The 14,454-nt window shown below is 40.2% G+C and overlaps 1 protein-coding gene across 2 annotated transcripts in view; it reads right to left on the reverse strand.

Annotated features, from left to right (window-relative positions):
* Positions 1-980: 980 nt before the first annotated feature.
* The window catches only part of NUF2 (NUF2 component of NDC80 kinetochore complex), a 36,436-nt gene continuing 22,962 nt past the window's right edge, over positions 981-14,454 (reverse strand). For both annotated transcript variants that reach the window (XM_073358206.2, XM_073358207.2), the window contains 7 exons: positions 13,776-13,872; positions 12,358-12,420; positions 10,046-10,183; positions 8,457-8,597; positions 7,194-7,369; positions 3,818-3,953; positions 981-2,438 (listed from right to left, as the gene is read on the reverse strand). In XM_073358206.2, coding sequence (XP_073214307.1) covers positions 2,316-2,438; positions 3,818-3,953; positions 7,194-7,369; positions 8,457-8,597; positions 10,046-10,183; positions 12,358-12,420; positions 13,776-13,872 — 874 coding nt within the window. In that variant the 3' untranslated portion in view covers positions 981-2,315. The remainder of the gene's footprint in view (positions 2,439-3,817; positions 3,954-7,193; positions 7,370-8,456; positions 8,598-10,045; positions 10,184-12,357; positions 12,421-13,775; positions 13,873-14,454) is intronic.

A 14,454-nucleotide genomic window follows, 5' to 3' on the forward strand; every position in this document is an offset into this window, starting at 1 on the left:
AACTCAATGAAGATGTCTAGCATGTAACATATAATTACTGGACTGAAAATTATAGTAAGTTATATTCACTCACTTGAAAAATGATGTTTAGATCATTAGTTCTCAAATAACCATCTGTGATAGTTAGAGAGTATATTTAGGTGATATGAAGAGTATTATTCCTGTAACTTTGTTCTAGATAGAGAAAGATGTTATTTAACAATTAAATACTACAAGAATTTTTTGTCTATTATGTGGCGGAGGGGGCCTACGATTTTGTCACGGACTTCCAAGCCTTCAGCCCCAGCAGCTGGGAGATGCAGGATCACACCGCCTCCCGCAGCAACAGGGAGCTGTGAGGTACCCCCACCGTCTGAGGCAGCAGGCCCCCAGCCGAAGTGGGGGTGGCAGGGGGACCCCTGCAGCTCCCCAGTTGCTGCAGGGACAGGGGCAAGGGGACCCCTGCAGCTCCCTAGCTGCTGTGGTGGCGGCAGTGGGACCCCCATAGCTCTGAGCCCCGACAGGTGGTGGGGGCCCAGGAGCTCCCAGCCATCCCACAGCTGCCCAGCCCCTTCCCATTTTAGCATGGATATTTTTAGTAAAAGTCACAGACAGGTCATGGGTAATAAAGAAAAATTCACAGAAGCCCATGATCTGTCCCTGACTTTTACTAAAAATATCCATGACAAAATCTTAGCCTTAATAGTAAGTGACCTGGTTTTCAGAGGTTATTGAGCATATCCACCACTCCTAGTGACATCATTGGGAGCTATGCATTGTCAGCACCTCTGCAAGTCACTTTAAAAACATACTTAAAAGATTTTTTGGTCACAGTTTGAAAGGATATTGCATACACAGGTCTAAAACTACTATAAAATTACTGACATATGTCCTGTACCTTTTTAGTTGTATCCATTCTTATGAATATACTGAAACCAATGAGTGATCAAATTTAATTTTATTTATATGGTACAGAGACAGGCTAAAATAATCTAAACCAGAAGTTGTATCAACAAAAATGTTCCAACAGTTCAACTAATGGAAGATTTGAGATTAAGGGTAACATTTTCAAAAATTATCAAATCCTCTTTTCAAAAGCATCCAAGTTATTTAAGTGCTTTTGAAAACTTTACCCATGGTGACTTTAGAAAGTCTCAATGATTAAGAAAAAGACATTGGGGAAAAAACAGATCCAAATGCAGAAAAGAGGCAACAAATAGACAAACTAATATTTCAAGTCTCAGTCCTGAAGAATTACAAGAACAGAGCCCAGAAGTAGAAAATCTAACCAAAGAAACAGGATAAACAGAATGAGATCTGAAGAGGAGCTCTGAGAAACTCAAAAGCTTGTCTTTCAACAACAGAAGCTGGTCCAATAAAAAAAAGTTATTACCTCACACACCTTGTCTCAGGATAAACATAGGTCAGACATAAAACTCAAAAACTAAAAATTACGTGAAGGAGAGAATGAACAAACAAGTAGGCTGAAAGAACACAATAGAGAAATTAGGCTATCCAAATCTTTACAGCAGCTATTTAAATGTAGCATTTTATGTTCCCAAGGCAGTCTGGCCAAACATTTTAGAAGAGCAGTTTCAATAGAAACATACAATGAATCTCAATCAATGTCATTTTATTTTTAATTCAGTTATCTGACCAAACATGGGCTTATCCTGTACAACCACAAATGGGTTTTCAATACACACCACGCAGAGACCATGGATTTAAGCTTCCAGAAAGAGACATTGCAACACCAACTGAAATTATGTAGTTCCCCAAATAGGACTCTTTCCTCTAAGGGCTTATTTATCACTGGACGTCAGAAGTAGAGCGAGCCAGAGTTCGTATAAGAATCCACTCTCCCATCGTGATGATCTCAGTAAGACTTGTCCCAAAATCAGATGGAACTTAAGATAATTCAGACTGTTTGATATACCTGGAAAATACTACAACCAAGATCTAAGAAGATACCTCCATTCAAACCAAAGCTACCCCAAACCAACATCCTCAGTGTAGTTTCTGCAAAAACTGTAGTTATGCTAGAAGCTGAAATTAACCCTCTAACTATTTTATATAAGAAAGATAAATTGGTAAACTTATCGCTAGAAGAATCAGAACTTGGAAAGAATGCAGACAGGATGTTCAAGTCCATTTTTACCAAGGTTAATCAGCTGACAATACCAGGGCCTGTCTAGAATACTAAATGTGTTCTGAGGTGATTTTTAAGAAGTTTCCCACATAAAATGCAGTATTTTAAAACCCAAACATGGAGGATAAATACAATAAGCAGAGTCCAAATGAAAGCCAGTATAACAGCTAGTTCAGGAAGTCTGAACTCAAAGCATTCTCCTCTTTAGTTCAGCAGTTTTTTCATCTCGTGAGACCGCATAGCTCTCTGCTATCTTTGCCAAAGCTTCATGGTATTTCTCCAAGCCAGCCCTCAGGTTAAGATAGATCTCCTAAGGTGAGAAAGTTAGTCAGTCAATTAGGTTCTCCCATCAGCAGTGTTAATGCTGATGCCTTACAAAGAATTTAAGAGACAGCAGGGAAGATTTTGGGTGAATCAGAGCTGCGCTCAGTGCTGCTCAGGAGTATCCACGGAACAGGAGGGGAAAGGTAGAGCTGATGATCACAGAGATGGGAGCGTAATGGGAACTGCAATCTCCTAGAATTCAGGGGAATCCCGCTATCCTGCACTCATCTTTCAGCTTTGCCTGGCTCCCCCAAGCCCTGCACGCCTCAGAAGGATCACAGGAGGGGAATTCCCAGCTGCAACAATGCAGTCCTCTCCCCTTCCCAAGCCCGCTGATCCTTGTAAGGTTCAGAGGAGAGCACTGATTCAGACGACCACCAATTATCCATACAATTGGGGCTCTCATGCAGTATTATGAAGACCAAATGTGTTGCGCCATAGCATGCCCTTGGTCCACTTCTCCTCCGTCCCACAGACTACTTAAGGGTCACCTGAGAAGAGCCTAGCTCATATGGTCTTCAGCTGGCATAGAGCAGGGCATCAAGTCTGTTGTGGACATCAGGTCTGCTGCGGGAAAAGTGCATGTGTTCGGGGGGAAAGGGTAGGCACAGGAGCTGACAAGTTATATCCGAGCTACCTAACACATTCGTTCAGGTTGAACAAAATCCAAAACTACTGTGAAAAAATTTAGAAGAATCAAAAAAATCCATTTAGGGTTGAACAAAACAAGTCATTCAAACCAAAATATTTGATTACAGGCATTTTTAAAGGGCTGGAGGAAGAAGTGGTCAGGGCCTCAGAACTTTTGTCATCACTGTGAATTGCCACCATGAATGTCCATTTACAGTCATTGGGCCAGGGAAACAGTAAGAACCACTATGGCCTGGTGGTTAAGGTACTGCCCAAGGATTTGGTATAACCATGTTCAAGTTCTTGCTCCTATGACTATTTATAAGAAGTGGAACAGATTCAACAGGAGAGACAGATGTTCACACCAGAATATCCCATAGCCTAATGGCTATGGTATGCTCCTGCAATGTGGGAGACCCAAATACAAATCCTTTTTCCACATCAGGCAGTGAAGGGAATTCAGCCTAATTCTTCCACAGCCAAGTGAGTGCCCTAACTACTGAGTTAAAGTTCTGAAAGAACCATCACTTCCGCACCCTGGTTTGTGAATAGTGCCTAAGTGCCAAAGAGGTTTATGGAGGGGGAAGAGGAGGTTTGCGGGGGGTGAAACTATTTGGCAATTTTATGTCAAATTCACATATTTTCTGGTCAGCTGAAACTGCATTTTCTGGCAAATCAAAACTGTTTTGGCCAGCTCTTCTCTCCAGTACTTAATAGAAAAGAATTCATGCTTACCTGTGCTTTCATTTTTTCCTTTTCAGTGTTCTCGTTCAGCTGCTGGACTTTGAATCTGACTTGCTGGATTTCCTTGTGAATCACCGTCACCTTCTCATAGACAGCCCCTCTCTTCTCCTGAACTCTGTTACAATACCTAAAGGAAGAAGGTATGAAATAGTTCGTGCTGAACCAATCACATCATCCCAAATTAAATACAAACACCAAGATGAATTCCACACTGGATATGAATGTCAAGGAAAGTGATTTTCTAAGTTACAGTTAGAACAGTCATTTGCAAGAGTGAAGGAAAAGCTGCATTTGTGGGATAAGTAACATTTATCCATCTAGGTGTACAATTTATCTCCATCACACTGACATCAGAAAAGTTGACTCCTTCTTAAATCCTAGAGCTATATAGCATCAAGAAAAAACTCAAAGGAGTTAACATAACTTGTCAAACAAATTGCCCAGTTGACTTCAATGGAGCTACACTAATTTAAACTGGCTGAGGATCTGGCCTTAAGTGTTTTTCTACTGTTGGGTGATGCATTCATCATACTCTAGAGCAGTAGTTCTCAAACTTATTTGATCATGCCCCCATTCTTTTGGTCTGTAGTCATTTACAAAACACACACGCCACTTAAGTACATATACCTCTGCCCAGCTCTGAAGGCAGAGTGGAAAGTAGCAGGTGCTGGCCAGGTGCCCAGCTCTGAAGGCAGCCTCACCGCCAGCAGCAGTGCAGAAGTAAAGGTGGCATGGTATGGCATTGCCACCCTTAATTCTCCACTGCTGCCTTCAGAGTTGGGCATCCAGACAGCAGCCACCACTCTCCCAAAGCTTTTCATGCCGCTGCAGAATACATTTTGCACCCCCCAGTTTGAGAACCTCTGCTCTAAAGGCAGCATGGTGTAGTGGGTCTGGAATCTTGAGTTCAAAGGCCAGCTCAGACACAGACTTCCTACGTGATCTCAACTTTTCCTGTGTCTCAGTCGCTCCATCTTTAAAATGGGGTTACAACTGATCCATATCACTGATGTGAGAATTAGCTAGTATTGTGCTTCAAAAACAGTTTAAAGATTAGCTGTCTGACAATGCAGGGTCTGAAAAAAGATTTGGATAGTTCATGTTTTCAGAAAATACTTCAGGACAGAATATAGCTAGGTTTTGTACTGAAGTTGCACCATCACTCATTGAAATTGCTATTATGTCTAGACCTGTGTATTTTGCACCATTCTCTACCTATGGAACTGGCCATACAATTCAACCAACCACAAAGCTGTGCTGCACAAAATAAGTTTTAATTTGAAAAGTGCAGTTACTCCTCACTGAACATTGTAGTTATGTTCCTGAAAAATGCAACTTTAAGCGAAACGATGTTAAACGAATCCAATTTCCCCATAAGAATTAAAGTGGGTGGGGGTTAGGTTCCAGGGAAAAATATTTTTTGCCAGACAAAAGACTATATATATACACAAAAAGAAAAGGAGTACTTGTGGCACCTTAGAGACTAACCAATTTATTTGAGCATGAGCTTTCGTGAGCTACAGCTCACTGATGAAGTGAGCTGTAGCTCACGAAAGCTCATGCTCAAATAAATTGGTTAGTCTCTAAGGTGCCACAAGTACTCCTTTTCTTTTTGCGAATACAGACTAACACGGCTGTTCCTCTGAAACCTGTATATATATACACACACACACACACACAATAAGTTTTAAACAATTTAATACTGTACACAGCAATGATAATTGTGAAGCTTGGTTGAGGTGGTGAAATCAGAGGGTGGGATATTTTCCAGGGAATTCCTTACTGCTATGAAAAACTAGCAATTGGCTGAGCCCTCAGGGGATTAACTCGTTAATGTAGCCTCACACTCTACAAGGCAGCAGGAATGGAGGGAAGGGACAGCATGGCAGACAGAAACACACACTGTGTGTGTGTGCGTGTGCGTGTGATGTGCGTGTGTGTGTGATGTGCATTTCCCCTTTAAGTAGGCTGACCCACTCTTAACTACACTGCCTTATTAAGTTAATCAGCAAGCTGAGACCACAGCTGCTGCCAGGAAGCTCCCTCCATCCTGAGCCCTGTTGTGTGTCCCCCTGCTCTATGGAGATGGGGTAAGTGGGGGACAGGAGCAAGGGCGAGGGGGACACCCTGACATTAGCCCCCCCTCTTCTCTCCCACCACCCAGCAAGCAGGAGGCTCAGAGAGCAGCACACTGCCGGCTTAATAAACAGTTTTAAGTCATCTCTGCCCCTACCCACAAAGGGAAAGAAAAGATGCATTCTTCTGCTCACCACCAAAAATCCTTCTGCTCTCCCGGATGCCAAAACCCAAAGCCACCTCCCTCCTGTTCTTCACTGCTAAATCCCATAATTGTCAAAACACAGGAAACATCTACAAGGCAATTATGTGTTAATGCAAAAATCTACAGCTACACTAAAAATTGAGAAGAGCATTTAGTATCAAAAGCAAACAATTCTATATTGTGCTGCCTTCATTTTTGATTTAATTAAAACCTCCATTTACTTTGTTACTTCAAAATTTAGTAGAAGAGTGACAGAAATCAAGGGGATCTGCCACAAATTCTAGGCCCAGCTTTCTGCAGAGAACAGAAGCCCTTAAGTAGGACCAGAGCACTCAGTTAACTTTCCCCATCTAAATGAAGATGCTTCCTATACAACACTCCATTCATTTTGCCAGTAATGTTCTGTATCCCCTTTGACACTATTGAGGATTGGAGTTTAAAATACTATCACGGGCCAGCTCCTCCTAGGTCCTATAGTAAAATCATAGCCCTGTGTTTACAATATTACAGTCTGCCATCATGGAAAGGATTGTGGTGTTCCAAGCTCAGCCTTACGACATGCCTGCAGCATCACGTAGGAAGGAAGACGAGCTGGGAAGCTTTGATCAAATGACACTTTTCCTTTTGTTTTAGATGTGTCACATCAGGATAATACCCCCCCCCCCCCCCCCGAGATACAAGACCCCATTTCCCTGTGGGTCTTGAATGGCTTTGATAATGAGCAAAAGTGGCAAGGGAAATTATGAAAAATTCATGAAAGACAAATGGGGCTTTGTTGAAGTCTGATGAGTTGGAAAATTATCCCAGTGTGACATTTTCTTTAAAAAGATTTAAAAAAAAAAATCAAGCCTAAGCATTATAAATTGAATTAGTAATCCACTGAAAGAGTTACTATCAACTCACATTGCAATTATTGATCCATGTTCCCAAGTGCTTGCCTACAGCATTACTGGTCTTCCCAGAACTATCCCCCATCACTCCCATTTCCATCTATACTACTTCTTACATGTAGTATCAGGGATGTGAACTTTTGTAAGTGTATGTCAGATAAAGTAGCGCCAGGCAGAAATGCCAACTCATCCGTACTCAAATACTGTGCGCTTGTACTGCTCAACGTCCTCCTGTTTCTTCTTTATCCTTATTTCAGCTGTAGACAGCTTCTCACGCTTAGCATTGACCAGTCTCTTTAAGGACATTTCATCTGTCGCAGCATTCTTCAACTCTATCTGGCCATTCTCAATCTGGTCCTCGAGATTTCTGACCTACAGTATTTTCAAAGAAAGACTGAAAAGCAATTCTATAAAATCAAAGAAATGCAATGTCCCTCTATTGGATATTTGCCAAAATAGAACTTTGTTCATTCTCATTTTGATAGTCTAAAAACCCAGTTAATTCTTCCCAGAAATCCAACAGTTAACACACTTTGTAAATATTTTACAGATCAGGCTTGGTGGATTACATCACTTAGACTTCCAGTAATTACTGCAATAGACTACAGTAAATTATGTAGGACAAATATTCAAAACTTTACTATGTTTTACCAAAAGAAATGAACAGTAAGGTAGCTATTTTTATTTTTACTTACTAAAATACTCTGTCATTCTCCAAAACTGCTAGCCATAATTAAGAAGGTACCATTTATCATGACAAAAAATTTTGTCCAGTGAAAAATGGGCTGGTAATACTGATAAAATTAAGGTGCTTGTTAAAATGATTGTTTTGGGTACAATGATATTTCCTCCTTTTGGCTTCTGCTCTTCCCAGAAGTAGAACAGTTTAAAATTCAACCTTCCCTCCTCCCAACCCTCTAGAAAACAACCCTCTAGAAAAAGAGAAGACAGTACATGCTATTTTGGCTTATGTTTCTACGGTAATAAGTGCTTCCACTATTAAAGATGGCAACAAATTTACAGGAGTTTGTCAATGTGACCTTAAATCAAAAATTTTCCCTCCTACCTATAGATGTGCTAAGGGAAGTTACTGTACTCAACCCCAACAGTAGCTGCATTTTGATAGTGCTGCTTATAAATAGTTTTGAAGCAGCTTTGGATCCTTTAGGATAACAGGAACTATCGAAATGGAAGATTATGATTAAGAAAATAGCTACAGTACTGGCTGTTATGTCTAGGTGCTGGAAGGCAACATGCTTTGCTTTGAAATAGATTCCATTTTAGCAAATATCATTTGTACTGTTGCATAGCAGTTTGTTTTTTTCAGATTCATATCCTAAGCAAAAAATTAGAGCAAAGGGGAGCAGCACTTGCATGAAATTAAAACCCAGTAGTTAATTGAGAGCAATTTACTTCTTACATGCAGTTAGAGGGGGACACACAAGTACATAATACAAACCTCTGATGAGATATTGGCCATTCTCTCCACATTTGCTCCTTGGCTTTGCATTTTCTTTTGGTATAATTGCACCTCCAATTGACATGATGGCAGAATCTCAACTAGGTCTCGATAACCTTCATACTTCTCAATAACCTCTTGCTTTACAAAAAAAGAAAAAGATATTTACTTAAAGAAATGGGTGAAATGTGGTTTCTGTTATGTAGTAATGCATATTTGCTCTTGTAACTAATCCTTCAATGTCTGGAATTAAAGAAATCAAGTAACTTCAAAATTGTTGCTTAAAAGAAGTAAATTTTGAGTTTGCCAACAAGATAATGTATCGGAGGAAAAAGCTGTTGGTTTGGGAAGGCAGGGATGACACCTAGGTGCTGTACTCAACCAAACCTTCAGATATAAGGAAGTAAATGTATCCATTAAATGTGCTACAGTGCCTGTTGGGGAAGAGAATGCAAGTTATACAATGGAAAATTCTGTGTCAGTAGAAGTGCAATTATGTTCATTCTCAACTAGCATTAGAGTCAGATGGCAACAACTTCACACCTTAAAAACAAACCGTATAAACAGAGAGAAATCTGAAGAGCAAGTTGTGAGCTTCACTGATGCATAGATGAATCAGTCTGCGCACAAGACACAGCCAAACATGAACCTCATGGCTGTTGTACTTAAATATATACTGTCTGAACTTTCTCTGCCAACTATTTTTACAGTTAACTGAAAAGATAGGTATATAACTGAAGAAGTTAGAGGAACAGTTTTCCTGTATTTTTCTCCTATTTAGTTTGTGCATTTCACAGATATGTCTGGGTGGGGAGGGGCAGGTTCCAGTGTTGCCCCTGAACAGCCACTTAGTTTCTTCTTGTTTATCATGAGTCTTCACACATCAGTAGGAGTCAAACATTTAAGAATACAAAGAAGCGATTAGAAAACCGCAAAGTGGAAAGGGGACTCAGCTTAGTTCCTGAAGCTACTATTGCCTTTTTTTGCAGTTTACTAAGATTTCAAGTTGATTGTGTACCTTAAATTATCAGCTTCCTTTTGATTTACTTCCTCTATTTTAACTGAAATGAACTTATGTCAGATGATTTTGAAATTAGATTGTTATTTTGGGATAAAGTGTTCCCAGAGAGCAGAAAGCAAGCCTCCAGATTCAGAACTACTGAGTGAGAACAGAGGTAACCCGGGAGCACCTCGTCAAAAGGCCAGGGCCTAGGAAGAGGTGTCAAAACAGTGCCAGCTATATGTGGTAGTGTCAGGATGATGGATGCAGTCAGCTGGACAGGTTCAAGGACCCAACATTTCTAAGTTTAGTATTACAGGTGGAACAATCAATAACACTACTTGTGATCCCATCCTTAAAGGAGGTGTTCTCTAAATATCAGATGTCTTTGTTTTCTTTCATTATAAACTAAATTCTTAAATTCCCGGCTAGTCACCTATTGCTGGTCTTTTTGAAAATGATGCACAAGCAGCTCTCAATATTATGCCAGAAGACAGACTCATATCATTACTCATGTCTTGCCCATCAGAGGGAATTTAATAGACTGTACTAAGTACAAAGCAGCCATAGTACAGTGATCAAGACTCACCTTGGTTTTCTTGAGTTTCTGGACAGTCTCCTTCATATGTTCTTTGTAATTCTTCAGTTCCTCTGGAGACTCTACAATTTTTGATTTCAGTTGCTCTTGTTCTTCTTTCAAAGTAGCCATTGTCACTTTTAGCTGATTCTAATTAGCAAGACAATTAAAATGTGGTTGATCTCTATTTTACTCAATTTTACTAATGGTGTAAGACTTAAAGGTGATATAGCTATTCTGCCTTCTGATTAGCTGCTGTCTGCCTTCTGATGCTTTAAGTAGAAGGGAGAAAAGAAGTTCAGTGAGGCAGGGTTCTGCAGTGAGCATCTTGTGGAGGAGAGCATTTTACTGCTATCATAACATTTTTGTTTTAGTATTTTTCTTTTAAAAAACCAAAATTCTATTAAATTCTCTTAAGAATGTTACAGTTGCCAAACAAAGCACTCAGATCAGCAAATGCCAAAGTGAAGGCTGCCTTAAATCTGCTCCCTTTTGTATGTGTGTTATGGTACAATTTTGAGTTACAGGACTGCATGTTATTTTTGCTGCACTCATACTTGCTGCAAACATTCATGCCAATGAAACTCACTACCCAAATGTTAATGAATAAGAGGTCACAAATACCAGTAGAGCTAAGCTAAGCTGTATTCACAAGAATATTCATAGTTTTTTTCCTCCATTTGCCCAGTTCTAGTCCTGGCCAATATTCTCTCGGTAAAATAGGTAATATCTAAGAAGGTACGGGCTACTGCTGAGAATTTAGGGGATGCCCTGTTTCCCCCACTCATTGTAGAGTGTTTTCACATTCTTTGAAGACTTAAAGGTGATATAGCTATTCCATCAAGAATTAACAACTTTAAAAGGATGTCACAGTTCTATAGTTAGGCATTCAAATCAGGAATTTCCAAACGTAGCATATCCGGCCTTAATGCTATCCTTTTATTTGCGTGAAACAATATAGTCTTCAGTTATGGGATCATTTTATTTCTTTAATACAGTGCAAAATACAGCTGTTCTACAACTTTAGATACCAGCAATATTTCTACCTTGCATACTTACACAACTTTAAGTGTTCTAATGGTCCATTATCTTTTCTGATTTAGGACCAGATGTACTTAACACCTACATATTTTTCTTTCCAAAGAAGAAAGATGGAGGCAAGGTACAACAGGAATAATACATCCCAGGCACCTTACAGGATCAGTAAGAAGGAGCTCAGCTTCATTTGATGTGCAACATACAAAATGGGCATCATACCAACTGCACTATGCATATATAAAGTGAAATTTTCAAAGGCTCACAATTTAATCAATTTAAAACCCAATTTTCAAATGCTTAAAGGGACTTTTCCATGAGGGCTTCTTCTGTGCCAAATTTCAACTTTATAACTCCAGCTCTGTCAGCATTATTATAGCAGTTCACAAAGTTGTAAGATTTTGTTTTTTATAGCTTCCCACCTCCCCCACACTCTTCACATGCAAATGGCTGAAATCTTTCAACTCAAGCTTGCCCAAAGTATCACTTATGGGCAGAGATCAAGCCTGGAAAATTTCAGCCTGAAAGGTGAAAATAGGGGTTTGGAATGGAAGTGTTTAGGCCTTGGCTACAAACAAAAGTTGTACTGCTTTTACTATACTAGTACAGTCGTAATGTTACAAAACCTCTTGTGTGGGCACAGTTCTACTAATATCATAGAAGGTAGAATCATAGGTTAGGGTTGGAAGGGACATCAGGAGGTCATCTAGTCCAACCCCCTGCTCAAAGCAGGACCAATCCCCAATTTTTGGCCCAGATCCCTAAATGGCCCCCGCAAGGATTGAACTCACAACCCTGGGTTTAGCAGGCCAATGCTCAAACCACTGAGCTATCCCTCCCCCCTAAAAAAGATGCTTATACCAGTATAGCTATTCCTGTAAGGGAAAGGGAATAAGCTATATTGGTATTAGCACCATTATTCCAGTATAGCTGCATCCACATTAGGGTCTGTACTGGGATAATTATTTTGGTATATAAAAGTCTCATCCTTAACCAAAATAGCTATACTGGTACAAAAATTGTGTTTAGACCTGGAGTTAGAAACCTTAGTTACAAGAGTTGGAGTCCCAGATATATCAAAACCAAACTTTATTCTTATCATGCAAGTTTCCATGAAATACAAATATAGACGTGGTTTTTAAAATGCAATCAAGTTTCATTATCTGAACCATTCACACCGCACATAGCTAGTAGAAGTCAGGCAGAAAAATCTGATGCTATATTAAAAGAAGCTCCATCACTTACTGCAGGCTACTGTTCAAATCTCATTTAAATTGAGTTATACTTACCAGACTTCGAGTTCTCTCTGCAACTTCTGCTTTCTTTTGGGAAGTCACTTCTTGCAAAGCTGTCTAATGAAGAGAACAATTGTTTGACAATTAAAAGAGGAGAATTATTAGTATGGCTTCTGGTTTTAAGTTTGAACTTTTACTACAGAGAAAAGACTACTGAAAAAAGCAGTTACCAGCTACCTGCACAGCTATCCCTTCTCAGCAAGTGCACCCCACAGGTGTCAGGCTTTGGGTGGAATTCCACAGTTCACCCACCCTTAGACAAGGACCTGTGTTACAGCCCCCGGAGTACCAACCGTGACTACTTCAGCAAGTCCAGCTGCGGTTTGGATCTTGCTATTGATGCACCTGGGAGTGGTTACTATTGATTTATGCACAGAGGCCACACAGCCTTCTCAAACAGTATTGCTGAATATTAACAGAACAGCTTTCAGAAACATGATGGGTTACAAACAACAAAAAGGGAGACCTAACTACATGGATCTTGCCTTTTAACTACTCCTGGCCTAGATGCTTAGGCCCCGCTTAGAAAGAACATGCCTGCCTGCAGCTCCTATCTCTTCCCCCCACCACCCATGTGCACATGCTGACTACTTTCCCCCTCCCTTTCTATTAGGGATATCTTTTAACCAGTCAGTGTCTTTTGATCTTTAGCATGTCCCAGTGATAGCCCCATAGTACTCTTAGCTGCTTTGAAGATGTGTACTTGCTGCTGTCTTATCTCTTAGGGTGTCTACACTGCAATCGAAGGAGTAACTGCAGCTTGGGTAAACACACCCGTGCTAGCGTGGCTAAAAAAGAAGCAGTGCAGATGCGGCAGCACAGGTTTGAACAGGTAGCCAGGACTCCTGGTGTGCTTGTACAGCCCTTGCCCCCACATCTACACTGCTATTTTTAGCCATGCTAGCACAGGTAAAACTAGTATGGGTATATCTACCTGAGCTGCCATCACACTGCAAACTCCATCGCAGACATACCCTTAAGTCCCTATTTCCTGCCCAAGCCAATCCCCAGCTCTGGTTTGACTTAACCCTTTCAGTTCAAGTAGGCAGCAATACAAAATTAAATGAGGAATCAGTCTCACAATATTCATTATAATGCAGCAGATCTCAGTTCCTCACACAAGCAATGTGTTTCTGTAATGAAAAACAGACTATTTCACACACTGCTTCTGATCCCTATGGACCCAGCTGATAGCTTCATTCCCTCATAGGTACCAGCACAAGTTAATGCTAGGGAGTACCATATGACTCAGATCAGGATAGACGTAAATACCTTAAATATTTTGACTTGCTTTTAGTTTTAATCAAATTTTCATGGGATAAATCCAAAGAAATAATAAATGCCCACAATCAGAAGTCATAGTAGTTTTACTTTGTGACAGAACTTCAGAGACACACGTAAATAGGGCATACCGTTTTTTGACGATAGTCCTGGTTTAGTACTTGCTGTAGTTCTTTAATATCATCAGACAGCTGCTTGAACTCTGCTTTTTGCTCTACTGGAATCGTGCTAAACACAAAGATATGATGTTTGATCTTGTTAGTGCATATCAGGTGTCAGTGAGCTCAGGCTGTGTAGTACAGAAAGACTTTTCCTGCCTCGAAGGGTCTTAGGTTCAGCTACAGACAGTGACCTGGATGAACAGTTGAAGACCTAATCTCACATCGTTTTCTTTTTAATCTTGCTTTGGTGGGTTATTGTTGAAAGATTTCACAGCTCCGGTATAATTTAAGGAGTGATTTAAGTAAAGAGGGAGCACAAGGAGTAAGATCTGTACGTTTAAGAGGCAACACGGAAGAAAGTGCAAAAACAAGAGTGAGAGAATGATACTATGACATATTGCTCTATCTAGATATTTTAATTATAAAATGAAATATTTTTGTAGCAATACAGCTTAAAGTGGTAGACTTAAAGCACAGGGCTAACATCAGACAGGAGACTCTCCCAGTGTGTACTGAGAGCAATTCTTGGGTACTGGAAAACTTTAGTTTTCAAATTGGTCTTGGAAATTAGCAAAGAAGAACAAGAAGTGGCTATGGATATTGGGGGGGGGGGAATACAGTGCCACAGTGGGGAGCTGGACTGATGAGA

Source organism: Lepidochelys kempii, chromosome 8, assembly GCF_965140285.1.
Source record: "Lepidochelys kempii isolate rLepKem1 chromosome 8, rLepKem1.hap1, whole genome shotgun sequence".
NCBI lineage: Eukaryota > Metazoa > Chordata > Testudines > Cheloniidae > Lepidochelys > Lepidochelys kempii.